Source organism: Salvelinus sp. IW2-2015, linkage group LG32 (genome assembly GCF_002910315.2).
Source record: "Salvelinus sp. IW2-2015 linkage group LG32, ASM291031v2, whole genome shotgun sequence".
Taxonomy (NCBI): domain Eukaryota; kingdom Metazoa; phylum Chordata; class Actinopteri; order Salmoniformes; family Salmonidae; genus Salvelinus; species Salvelinus sp. IW2-2015.
The window spans coordinates 1,762,743-1,776,045 of NC_036871.1; the positions used below are offsets into that span (position 1 = coordinate 1,762,743).

General features: G+C 41.5%; 1 protein-coding gene across 5 annotated transcripts in view; it reads right to left on the bottom strand.

The window, feature by feature from the left end:
• amph (amphiphysin) overlaps window positions 1-13,303 on the bottom strand; it is a 151,153-nt gene that overhangs the window by 56,670 nt on the left and 81,180 nt on the right. For all 5 annotated transcript variants that reach the window (XM_023977635.1, XM_023977634.1, XM_023977636.1 and 2 more), the window contains exons 5-8: window positions 10,181-10,276; window positions 9,548-9,655; window positions 9,048-9,133; window positions 4,247-4,322 (exon numbers count right to left, since the gene is read on the bottom strand). In XM_023977635.1, the coding sequence (XP_023833403.1) occupies window positions 4,247-4,322; window positions 9,048-9,133; window positions 9,548-9,655; window positions 10,181-10,276 (366 nt within the window). The remainder of the gene's footprint in view (window positions 1-4,246; window positions 4,323-9,047; window positions 9,134-9,547; window positions 9,656-10,180; window positions 10,277-13,303) is intronic.

The window sequence follows — 13,303 nt, forward strand, 5'->3', positions numbered from 1 at the left end:
AGGAACATGCGTCAGGACTACCGGGCATGATGACTCCTGCTGTCCCCAGTCCACCTGGCCTTGCTGCTGTTCCAGTTTCAACTGTTCTGCCTGCGGCTATGGAACCCTGACCTTCCACGGACGTGCCTACCTGTCCCAGACCTGCTGTTTTCAACTCTCTAGAGACCGCAGGAGCGGTAGAGATACTCTCATGATCGGCTATGAAAAGCCAACTGACATTTACTCTGATTATTATCTGACCACGCTGGTCCTTTGATTATGAACATTTTGAACATCCTTGGCCATGTTCGGTTATAATCTCCACCCGGCACAGGGCCAGAAGAGGACTGGTCCACCCTCTCATAGCCCTGGTTCCTCTCTTATTCTTCCTAGGTTTTGCCTTTCTAGGGAGTTTTTCCTAGCCGCCGTGCTTCTACACCTGCATTGCTTGCTGTGGATTTTAGGCTGGGTTTCTGTACAGCACTTCGAGATATTAGCTGATGTACGAAGGGCTATATAAAATAAACTTGATTTGATTAATACATTTTTTGCACTATTGGTTAGAGCCTGTAAGTAAGCATTTGACTGTAAGGACACCTGTTGTATTCGGCGCACGTGATAAATAAACTTTGATTTGATTTGATATGGCTGTGGAACCCTGAACCAGTATTCATCAGAGGACACAGAGTTGTACATTCAGTCCAACACAGTACTGGCATGTTTATTTCAGGTGATTTATCAAAGGTTAACGAAAATGGCGTTAGCAGTTTCTGTCACTCTCGTGGCATTCCCCTGACTTGCCTTAGTAACATGTTCACATTGGTATTCTGAAGCTCTATGACTATGTTCAGAATTCAATATTTCAATGGCAAACCAGAGAAAAAGAGAGCTGAGAAGTTCTGGTTCACAGGCTTGCCTTACCTCTGATATTTCCGACACACAAACAATTAGTGTGTCGGATTAGTAATTTGGTGTATGTCTTAGTGAATGGTGGAAAGATATCAGAACATTTAAAAAATAGGCTATATGATCAAGGCTTATGTGATATGATGTAAGCCCACAATTAGGCTATAGAAGTAACAGAGCGGTGATGATTGTTTTGGAAAACAAGAATTACAGTTACTTGCTCATCTTCACTGTCTGGTGCTTGAGGTTGGTCAAGCGGTTAGGGCTGCCTCACTGAGAATGTATGCAATCTCCTGTCTGCGTGGGATCTAATCCTGCCTGAGGCGGCAGGTAGCCTAGTGGTTAGAGCGTTGCGCCAGTAACCGAAAGGTTGCTGGGTCGAATCCCTGAGCTGACGAGGTAAAAATGTGTCGTTCTGCCCCTGATCAAGGCAGTTAACCCACTGTTCCCCGGTAGGCCGTCATTGTAAATAAGAATTTGTTCCTAACTGACTTGCCTAGTTAAATAAAGGTTACACACACTATGTTCCCTCTGTCTCCCAGCTCTCTTCTGTATAAAATGAACTTTAAAAGAATAGTGGGAAGAAAAAGTATGTGAACCCTTTAGAATTACCTGGATGTCTGCATAAATTGGTCATAACATTTTATCTGATATTCATCTAAGTCACAACAATAGACAAACACAGTCTGCTTAAACTAATAACAGACAAACAATAATAATTTTTCATCTATTTATTGATCACACTGTGTAAACATTCACAGTGCAGGTTGGGAAAAGTATGTGAACCCATGGATTTAATAACAGGTTGACCCTCCTTTGGCAGCAATAACCTCAAACAAACGTTTTCAGTAGTTGCGGATCAGACATGCACAACGGTCAGGAGGAATTTTGGACCATTCCTCTTTACAAAACTGTTTCAGTTCCACAATATTCTTGGGATGTCGAGGTTATGCAACAGCATCTCAATCGGGTTGAGGTCAGGACTGACTGGGCCACTCCAGAAGACGCATTTTCTTCTCTTCAAGCCATTCTGTTGTTGATTTACATCTGTCAAATAGGTTGTTACATTTACATTTACATTTAAGTCATTTAGCAGACGCTCTTATCCAGAGCGACTTACAAATTGGTGCATTCACCTTATGATATCCAGTGGAACAACCACTTTACAATAGTGCATCTAANGGGTGCGTGCTCAATCCCCTCCTGTACTCCCTGTTCAACCACGACTGCATGGCCAGGCACGACTCCAACACAATCATTAAGTTTGCAGCCGACACAACAGTGGTAGGCCTGATCACCGACAACGACGAGACAGCCCATAGGGAGGAGGTCAGAGACCTGGCCGGGTGGTGCCAGAATAACAACCTATCCCTCAACGTAACCAAGACTAAGGAGATGATTGTGGACTACAGGAAAAGGAGGACCGAGCACGCCCCCATTCTCATCCACGGGGCTGTAGTGGAGCAGGTTGAGAGCTTCAAGTTCCTTGGTGTCCACATCAACAACAAACTAGAATGGTCCAAACACACCAAGACAGTCGTGATGAGGGCACGACAAAGCTTAATCCCCCTCAGGAAACGAAAAAGATTTGGCATGGGTCCTGAGATCCTCAAAAGGTTCTACAGCTGCAATATCGAGAGCATCCTGACTGGTTGCATCACTGCCTGGTACGGCAATTGCTCGGCCTTCGACCGCAAGGTACTACAGAGGGTAGTGCGTACGGCCCAGTACATCCCTAAGCTACCTGCCATCCAGGACCTCTACACCAGGCGGTGTCAGAGGAAGGCCCTGAAAATTGTCAAATACCCCAGCCACCCCAGTCATAGACTGTTCTCTCTACTACCGCATGGCAAGCGCTACTGGAGTGCCAAGTCTAGGACAAAAAGGCTTCTCAACAGTTTTTACCCCCAAGCCATAAGACTCCTGAACAGGTAATCAAATGGCTACCTGGACTATTTGCATTGTGTGCCCCCCCCTAAGATTAAGATTTGTTTATTTGCATAAAGCGGGAAAAGGTTACAAAAGTATCTCTAAAGGCCTTGATATTCATCAGTCCACGGTAAGACAAATTGTCTATAAATGGAGAAAGTTAATCACTGTGCTACTCTCCCTAGGAGTGGCCGTCCTGCAAAGATGACTGCAAGAGCACACAGCGCAGAATGCTCAATGAGGTTAAGAAGAATCCTAGAGTGTTAGCTAAAGACTTACAGAAATCTCTGGAAGATGCTAACATCTCTGTTGACGAGTCTATGATACATAAAACACAAAACAAGAATGGTGTTCATGGGAGGACACCATGGAAGAAGCCACTGCTGTCCAAAAAAACATTGCTGCATGTCTGAAGTTCGCAAAAGAGCACCTGGATGTTCCATGGCGCTACTGGCAAAATATTCTGTGGACAGATGAAACTAAAGTTGTGTTGTTTGGAAGGAACACATAACACTGTGTGGATAAAAAAAGGCACAGCACACCAACAACAAAACCTCATCCCAACTGTAAACTATGGTGGAGGGAGCATCATGGTTTGGGGCTGCTTTGCTGACTCAGGGCCTGGACAGCTTGCTATCATCGACGGAAAAATAATTCCCAAGTTTATCAAGACATTTTGCAGGAGAATGTATGGCTATCTGTCCGCCAATTGAAGCTCAACAGAAGTTAGGTGATGCAACAGGACAACAACCTATTTGACAGATGTAAATCAACAACAGAATGGCTTGAAGAGAAGAAAATGCGCTTTCTGGAGTGGCCCAGTCAGTCCTGACCTCAACCCGATTGAGATGCTGTTGCATAACCTCGACATCCCAAGAATATTGTGGAACTGAAACAGTTTTGTAAAGAGGAATGATCCAAAATTCCTCCTGACCATTGTGCAGGTCTGATCCGCAACTACGGAAAACGTTTGTTTGAGGTTATTGCTGCCAGAGGGTCAACCTGTTATTAAATCCATGGGTTCATATACTTTTTCCAACCTGCACTGTGAATGTTTACACAGTGTGATCAATAAATAGATGAAAAATTATTATTGTTTGTCTGTTATTAGTTTAAGCACACTGTGTTAGTCTATTGTTGTGACTTAGACGAAGATCAGATCAAATGTTATGACCAATTTATGCAGAAATCCAGGTAATTCCAAAGGGTTCATTTTCTTTTTCTTGCCACTGTATATATGTTTGGCTACACTAAGCAGACTGTAGATGAACATTCAGAGACACCCATGGTAAACCTTGTGGTATATCATCATACTGAACTGTACTTTATCCCTTGTGTTGARGCAATGTCAGAAGAAAGAGACCCAACCTTCAAAAGCACCACCCACCGCGTAAAGCAAATAGCCTTGAGAGTTTCTATTTTTGTTACTTACCACAGAGATTTCCCGATGGAATTTGGCCTCCAGGTTCGTCACGTTCTTGAATGTGTTCACGTAAAAACCAACTCGGCTAGAAAGGGGGAAAACATATCTGTTACCATGGTGATGTTTTTTCACCAACAAACATCTTCATTTAAGGCCCTAAAAGAGCTCTTAAATGATGGAAGTCATTTATGAATTGACAGCCTCAGCTGTAAGGCTAATGAACAGTTCCCATAACAAAATACTTTTCACACACTTTTCAAAAAAATAAAACCATATCAAACTGGTGGTCAGAGATACAAAACGCTGTTTAACTACAGTCCCTATGCATGGTTATTGCCTTCTAGGGAGTTTCCTGGCCACTGTGCTCTTTGGGATTTGAGGCTGGGTATCTGTGAAGCACTTTGTGACAACTGCTGATGTAAAAAGGGCTTTACAAAATACATTTGATTGATTGATACAGTGTTTACCTACCAGTTCGCAAAATGTTAGATACGTATTTTAAATTGCGATCTGTTGCTGCGATTTAGGTGAACTCCGAGCACATCTTTCATCTGAACACATAAGCAATAAGTGCCAATTTCAGAAAAAGGTCAACCAAAGTGTACAGCAAACATTGTGTTGACCTTGTGAGGATCCTCTCTCTGCAATGCCCTCTAGCACTGCTCAACTCTTGTCATTTTGCAATGAAGCAGGCAGGAGACCTGTGGTCATTCATTCATTCATTCACACGCACAAACACATACAGGGGTTGAATTGATTCTGACACATATCCTGAACACATACTGTAGCTCAGCTGTTGAAGCAGATGTTTTAACACAAGGATGACTGTCATTATAATGATAGGGCTAAAAATAAAAGCACGGCAATTCCCACCCATGAGTAGAGCAGTGCTAGAGGGCATTGTAGAGAGAGGATGCCTCTCATTGGACAGATTAGGTAACCACGGCTGCAAGCATTCCTCTCCAGTGAGCAGCCAGTGTGCTGCTTGCTGCTGCTCAAGATGGCAACACACATACACAGGGGCGGACTTTGTGATTTGTAGGCCCCCATGACTGTTTAACAAAATCATGGCTACTGAAAGAAGAGCTGTTCGGAACTGGCTCTTTTAGTTGAACGAAGCAGAATGAAAAGGCTTCCTGAAAATAATTAAAATGCCCTTCACTAGTAAAGGTTTTTACATCACCACATCATTTCAACGGAGGTACAAACCAATTTTTTTGTTGTTGAAAGCAATTTGTGGGCCAGCAGAAAGGCAGTTATTTTTGAATATGATATTTTATCATTTCTACATACATTCTATCTGGTTTATTTCTTATTCATATTTTTTAAACTGCATTGTTGGTTAGGGGCTTATAAGTAAGCATTTCACTGTTTTCGGCGCGTGTGACTAATAAAATGTGATCCGATTTTAGATTTTTAACCATTCTAGCACAGATACAAACTGCAACCAAGTTTCTATGTTCATAAGGCTAATAAGAAAATATTTTAAATTACTTGAATATGGGAAAGGTGTAACCATTTTTATTTGCTTCCAAAAGTGTGTGAAATGCATCAGAAAAGGTATTGGAAAGACCGTCAGGTAATAATTGTGTGTGTAGAATAAAAGATATGCATTATTTTCAATTGCGGTTTTGTCACACTCCCTTCTAACGTGTCCTGCGCAGCTTGTAAGCATTGTAGAGGGAAATAGAAAGTCTTAGCTCTTTCTATTACTGTATCTATTATTAAATGAAATTATGCCAAGTTCACGAGGCCCCCTGATGATGTGAGGCCCTAGGAAATTGGCTGAGTTGCCTAATGGTAAGTCTGCCACTGCGACGCACACCCACAGCACATTTAGTTGCTACAGTGCATTCGGAAAGTATTCAGAACCCCTTCACCTTTTCCACATTTTGTTACATTTCAGCCTTATTCTAAAATTGAATAAATATATTTTTTCCTCATCTCTACACACAATACCCCATAATGACAAAGTAAAAACAGGATTGTAGATTTTTTTGCCAATTTCTAAAATTAAAATAAATTAAATATCACAGTATTCAGACCCTTTACTTAGTACTTTGTTGAAGCACCTTTGGCAGCGATTATAGCTCTAAGCTTGGCAAACCTGTATTAGGGGAGTTTCTCTCATTCTTCTCTGCAGATCCTCTCAAGCTCTGTCAGGTTGGATTGCTCAGTTTGGCAGAGGCGTCCAGCTCTAGGAAGAGTCTTGGTGGTTCCAAAGTTCCTCTATTTAAGAATGATGGAGGCCACTGTGTTCTTGGGGACCTTCAATGCTGCAGAAATGTGTTGGAACCCTTTCCCAGATCTGTGCCTCGACACAATCCTGTCTCAGAGCTCTACAGACAATTCCTTCGACCTCATGGCTTGGTTTTTGCTCTGACATGCACTTTCAAACCTGGGACCTTTTATAGACAGGTGTGTGACTTTACAAATCATGTCCAATCAATTGAATTTACCACAGTTGGACTCAAATCAAGTTGTAGAATTTTTTTTTCTCGCTTTGTCAATATGGGGCATTTGGTGTAGATTGATGAGGGAAAATAATTATTTMAAACTTTAAAGAAGTTCATTCATGAATAATGAGTAATCTTCAGTACAGTAATTGCGCTTCAATTAAGGTCTTCAACTTATTGTTAACCATTGAGATCCTTGATCTAGAGCCCAGATACGCAAACATCTTTAACTTAAGAACAATCAGAATCAACTAAAAGCACTTGATTAAGGTACAGCTAGACAGTCACACCTAACAATGTGAACCTGTCAATTACATAAGAGGCAGCATGTGACCATCCCAATGGCAAAAACAGATTATAGTAACCAGTTGTACAGTCATTGCCTGAATTAAATCAGAATGCTCGATGTTAATCACTACTCCAATCTCCAGATGTTCAAAAACATCTAGAATGTTTCCCCAAAGATTTTCACTTAAGGAAATCCAATCCCACAGCTTTCGTATATTTAGAATATGGTCCTCCTTATATGTATATTTTTTAAAGGATTTTTGTCAGTACAGCGGGAAATGTAGATGTAACAGTTTAACTTTAGTCCGTCCCCTCGCCCCGACCCGGGCGCGAACCAGGGACCCTCTGCACACATCAACAACAGTCACCCACGAAGCACCGTTACCCAACGCTCCACAAAAGCTGCGGGGGGAACCACTACTTCAAGGTCTCAGAGCAAGTGACGTCACCGATTGAAAGGCTATTAGCGCGCACCACCGCTAACTAGATAGCCATTTCACATCGGTTACATAGAGAGGGTGGCCGAAATGGGTCTGGAACCTCTGTCTACAGGGAGCATATGTGGTCCGCAATCGGGAGCTTAGACCGCTACACCAGATCCACTACACATGTAGTTATTTTTATTGGCCGGTCTTAAATCTGGATATGGCAAATACCTCTTAACTTCTAGAGAGATTTTGGAAGACAGGTCTCTTTCGTTAAATAGACAGTTATATTAACAGTCCAATTCATTGCACAATAGCAGTTGGCTCCATTTGGCAACCTAGCTAGTCACCATCTGGTTAGGCGTTTCCCTACTCACAAGGCTATCCTGCTTAGCCTTCTGTGTGAGACTGGCTACCTCATTGATAAGGAGGGAAAATAACATGTTATATGAACATTTTGAGGACACGTGCACACACACACACACAACAAAATGGACATTATCTCTCTCCCAGAACAGATCGAATTCCCTAACACCTTATCTCACCACTAGTTTAACTGCATGTCCCTCTATCTGACAGAAACAGAGATCGACTGAAAGGAAATCTGATTTTATTATTGGGATTCTGTCAGGCCATTCTGTCAGGCCCTAAGTCTGAATGCACCGTGATAATATTATTATGCTGTGTTGAATTCAATTTTTTCATCCTAATGGTGGTGCTTAGACTGAATCTCTCAATCTAGGAAATACTCATATTTKGGGCTTTCTATAGCTGTAAGGCCACAATTCATTGTTTCCATTCACATTTCATTATGAGATGTACATTATTCTGTACATCATGACTGTCATTCACACACAGGAAAAGTACATCAGTATAATATACTATTCTAAAAGAACGTACGATAGACAGACAAACACAGACACAAGCTAATACCTTGGCTACAATACTGATCATATCGACAGTTTTAAACAAGTGCTTTTTCTGGGAATAATCTCCTGGTCTAGGCATATCTATGGAGACTTGATGACTCATGGATATACATTGACTTCATCAAAAGATCCCTAGAGACTGACAGAGAGAAATAAAGGAATCTAGAGTCACATCTCGACTGTGAGTCACCTAAGAACTATAGAAGAAATCTTGGACTGCGTCCCAAAAGGAACCATATTCCCTATTTAGTGCACTACTTTGACCAGGGCCCACATGTAGTGCACTACGCACTGAATAGGGTTCCATTTGGGATGGATCTAAAATGATGAACACATTTTCCTTCATGAATTTAAAGGATTTGTATGTTACGCCTAGAGTAGAACAATAACAATAAAAAAATACCACTACATAATAGTACTGTAGTATATATATATATATATATTTTTTTTTACAGTACCCGAAACCATTAGTTTTGATTTGTAATTGACCATGGGAAGAGGAGCTACAGCGTAAAGACCACAACGTTGGTTTATCTATGAACGTTTTAATTAGGGTCGTATTAATTAGTGCACATCGTACCAAAACGTTTTGCAACGGAAAATAAAAACAGCGTTTCTTATTGGACAAATCAGGTAGGCCCCTCTCCACGTTGGCCCATTTCCTTCCGTTTGGCGCCTAGTGAATGTGACTCAGGTGTTGATTTTAGTTTACCTGTCCCAGAGAGTTGGTAGCTCGTCCTGCAGATCAACATTGAGCTCATCAAACACCTTCTGGGCTTTTTTCAACTCATCCTCTGCCTGAAGAGAGAAATACATAACGAGGGGGGAAAAATTAAAATCTCTTTCCTGCCATAACCAGCACGTTGAAGACGAACTGCTTTGCACAAGGATCCTCTTTTACACTTGATACACAGTACTTTACCTGTTGTGTACTGTCATGATGCTCTTAGAAGACTGCCATAAGGATGACATAACATGACGTACAGTAGGTCAACGAACACACACTTTCAATTATGGTTGGTGACTAGGTTGTTGTTAAACGTCTCTAGTCTGTTTGTTGGGTTTACATCACAAAACTATTGGAAAGGTGAACTATTATAGCATATGAGGTATTTTCGTTTTCGTAAAAGGGTTGTGTTTCTCAATCACTCTTCACCACAATGGTAAAGGCGGACAGAATCGCACATTGTTGTATTACTGCATAGGACTTACCTTGGAGACCTTCCGATCACTTCTATTGACCACCGCCTGAATGGTCTCGAGATGGTGCCGTGCACTATCGTAGTCAATTAGCTTTCTGCTTCTTTTCGCCACACGGATCTGATGGTGAATAATTACCACACGGACCGGCCTTTAATACAATACAGTAGTACACAAAGTCCTTCCCCTAAGCAAAAGTTCCAAGCATAAAGGTGTCAACCTGTCTGAGGCTGCGTCCCAAATGGCACCATATTCCCTTTGTAGTGCACTACTTCTGACCACAGACCATTGGGCCCTGGTCAAAAGGAGTGCGCTACATAGGGAATAGGGTGCCATTTGGGATGCATCCTGAGCCACAGGGACAAAAGCCTGAAATCTCTCCAAGTCTTTGAGACCGTGAGCATATTACGAATATGCCGGAAGAGATTAACCTAGTCAAACTTCTCACCAAATAGCTAATTTATTACAAATAGTGCTGTACTATAAACAATATTGGATAAATAAATGACAAAAACATAGCTAGTGTTTCAACATTTATCCATTTTATTGAGTTGGTTAAAGGCAAGACTCGTGTAGCCAAGGACTGCTATTCGTTTCTATGARGACAGAGCCAAGGCTAAGCTGTTTTTATGCAGTGCACTGTACCTTGAGGTCGGGGAACTGTTGCAGGTACGTGTCCAGTGTGATAAGTGAGGAATCAACCAGCTTCTGATGGAAGTCCTCCCATAAGACATCACAGTTCTAAAAGAGAGACACATTTCAGTTAGCCAGATGCTGAACAAGATGAGAACAAGGTAGCTAAATCAGAGTCATATGGTGTAATATACAGTCTACCTACATTTAAAGGGACAACGTTTTAGACATTATTAGAACTCGAAYGTAGTCTAATGTCAAGATGAAACCACATCCCATGACACCGGTTATGTAGATCCAGTCATATTCCTCCACCACAAATGAATAGAAAATATAAATAAACCAAGAAGTTAGACGGCGCTAATCTTTTCCAATCATTTGGGATTGAGGCATATACAGTTGCTGCGTCTACACGACAGATAGTCTGGAATGTTGACCTATGGCAACATGTCTACTTTTGAGATCTGAAAACATCTGACAAAACTTTAATATAAGAGCGAAATGTCCCTCGAAAGCAGTATCTGCATTATGCAAAAGTGCATTTAGTGCATTTAGCTTGCAATTGTAACAGTATAACTTTAGTATGTCCCTTCGCCCCGACCCGGGCGCGAACCAGGGACCCTCTGCACACATCAACAAGTAACCCACGAAGCATCGTTACCCATCGCTCTACAAAAGCCGCGGCCCTTGCAGAGCAAGGGGAACCACTACTTCAAGTCTCAGAGCAAGTGACGTCACCGACTGAAAGGCTGCTAGCGCGCACCACCGCTACCTAGCTATCCATTTCACATCGGTTACACAATGGTGTACATACATATTCAATACATTTTTCTATTTTTGTCTCATGTTCCAGAATCACACACTCAGTGTCCCTGTTTCCACAGACTCCCAAAGGGTTTGTCTTCATGTATGTTGTGGAGCCGCTTTATGGGGTGATGTTAGTGCCAATAGATTCAACTCCATCACAGCGATTGTATCCCTGTGATAAAGAAAACCATCGGCACAGAGGACTCGGGAGAGAATTACATTTTAATTCGCTTTTTGTTCACACAGTGATGAAGGGGGTAAATTAAAAGGTGGATGCTAAATACATGATGTTCTTCCTGCAAACAGATGTGTGATGAATTAACATACAGTGCCTTCAGAAAGTATTCACACCTAGGGCTGTTGCGGTGACCGTATTACCGCCACCCTGGCGGTCACGAGTCAGGAAGGCGGTCAAATTCCACGTGACCGTTTAGTCACTGTAATTAGGCTTCTCCAAGCTCTGATGCTGCTGATGGTCATTAGTAGCCTGCCAAACGTACTAACTGCCTGGTACTCAGCACTTTAATGTCCCTTTAATCAGTCTGACATCAATGTAAATGTCATCGAAAATCTAATCAAACACTTCATGAGAGCCCATGAGCTCATGTTGCGCAACATTTCTATAGGCTATACAATTGAGCAAGAAAACATAGTGATGGCCTCTACTAAAAATAGAAGGATCCCATCAGCTTTCTATAGGCTCGGCCTACTATATTTATTTCTCAACTTTCCTTATATTAAGCACATTGCTTATCTTTACAACAGGAGTTTAGCCTACCTGGCTGGCATGAAAATGAACCACGGGAATAGGATCCTCCATTCGCTATTTAAAAGAGCATAGATGACATGTATTTTATCCCCCCTGGCCGTTTCAAGACAGGTGCATGATAATGGTCCATTCTAAATCAAAACAAATTTCACAAATATATTATTTAGTATGTAAAGACAAGATTAAATCAAGAATAGTCTGATGGGTGACAATATTAGCCTATCACTTGTGAATTTTATATTATCACTTGTGAATGATGCCAAGGCAAGAAACAATGCTTTTTCCCCCCCTAAACTTTTTTGAATCATAGTCGTACACCTCATGTAGCCTAGCCCAGCCCATAGGCCTATATGTTTTGATAAGGTTTGTATCACAACTAAAGTGGCCAAATAACTTGTTAAAATTAAGCACATTAATCCGCTTGGGGTGTAAAGCGTAACTGGGATACATAAGCAGTGCGTGAGTTTCAAGTTTGGGGGAAATAATTTCACCATAAAAATGCACCGTTATAATAAAAGCATTACATGCATAATCCCATTTGCGGTCACTTTTGATAATGGTATTTTCCGCTAATGGAACATTGGCACTTATAGCCTACTGTCATGTGCACATTTCTGCACTTATAATGTGAAGAAATAGCCTAATAGTTTCTCAACATTTTAAGATAAACGTTCAGATCTGTTGCGTCAGCCACATTGCTTAAAAAGTTTTTTTTTTATGCTAGTGGTTGTATTAATTTGAGATCTATCGCATCCCACAACTGTCCCAGACTATGGCTGTGTTCGAATACCCACACGAACATACTGTATATTACATACTTAATGAGTATATACACTACATACTATTAGTTCATTTTAGTATACTGTAAACAAACGGTGTCCTTTCAGTTGAGTGTACTAGCTTTTCATAAATTGATGCTGTTGCTATGCAACCTCTTGCTAGGTTGTTAGTTAATGAAATGACTAGCTAGACATTTTACGACTTCGGGTGTGTTCTTAAATTCAATCTGGAGTACCAGAGCGTGCTCTGGGCGTTCGTAAATTCAGAGCGTTGACAGATTGTTTCGCACTCGGAGCGCACACTGGACGCTCGGGCCGAGGAGAAGGTGTGATTCGTGCGTTCTGACTTTACAGCTGCAGTCAAGCACCCTTAGCTTGCTAGCTACTTCAAGACACAAATGAGAGAACTTATCTGACCATTTTACTTGCCCTAGCAGAGCTGGTTAGGCAGTTTTCATGTATTCCAGAGGGTTGGTGACTAACTGTGCTACTGGCAACAATTTAATTACGCCTTTTTGCCAAAGTTTACTGACACCGGCCATATTCAACGGGTGTTGAGCACTCATAAAGTCATCAGTTATGCTGCGCTCTGGTACAATCAGACTTGGGAACGCAAGACGACTATACCACTTAGCTAAGATAAGAATGACGGGAATTATCAAGTCAATAAAAGTTGGGTAGTTAGTTAGATAGCACATAGTTAATATACTGGCAAGATTGATGTACTAGTAACGTTAGCTAACTAACATACCGGTACATACTGCTGTAATGAATGCTATG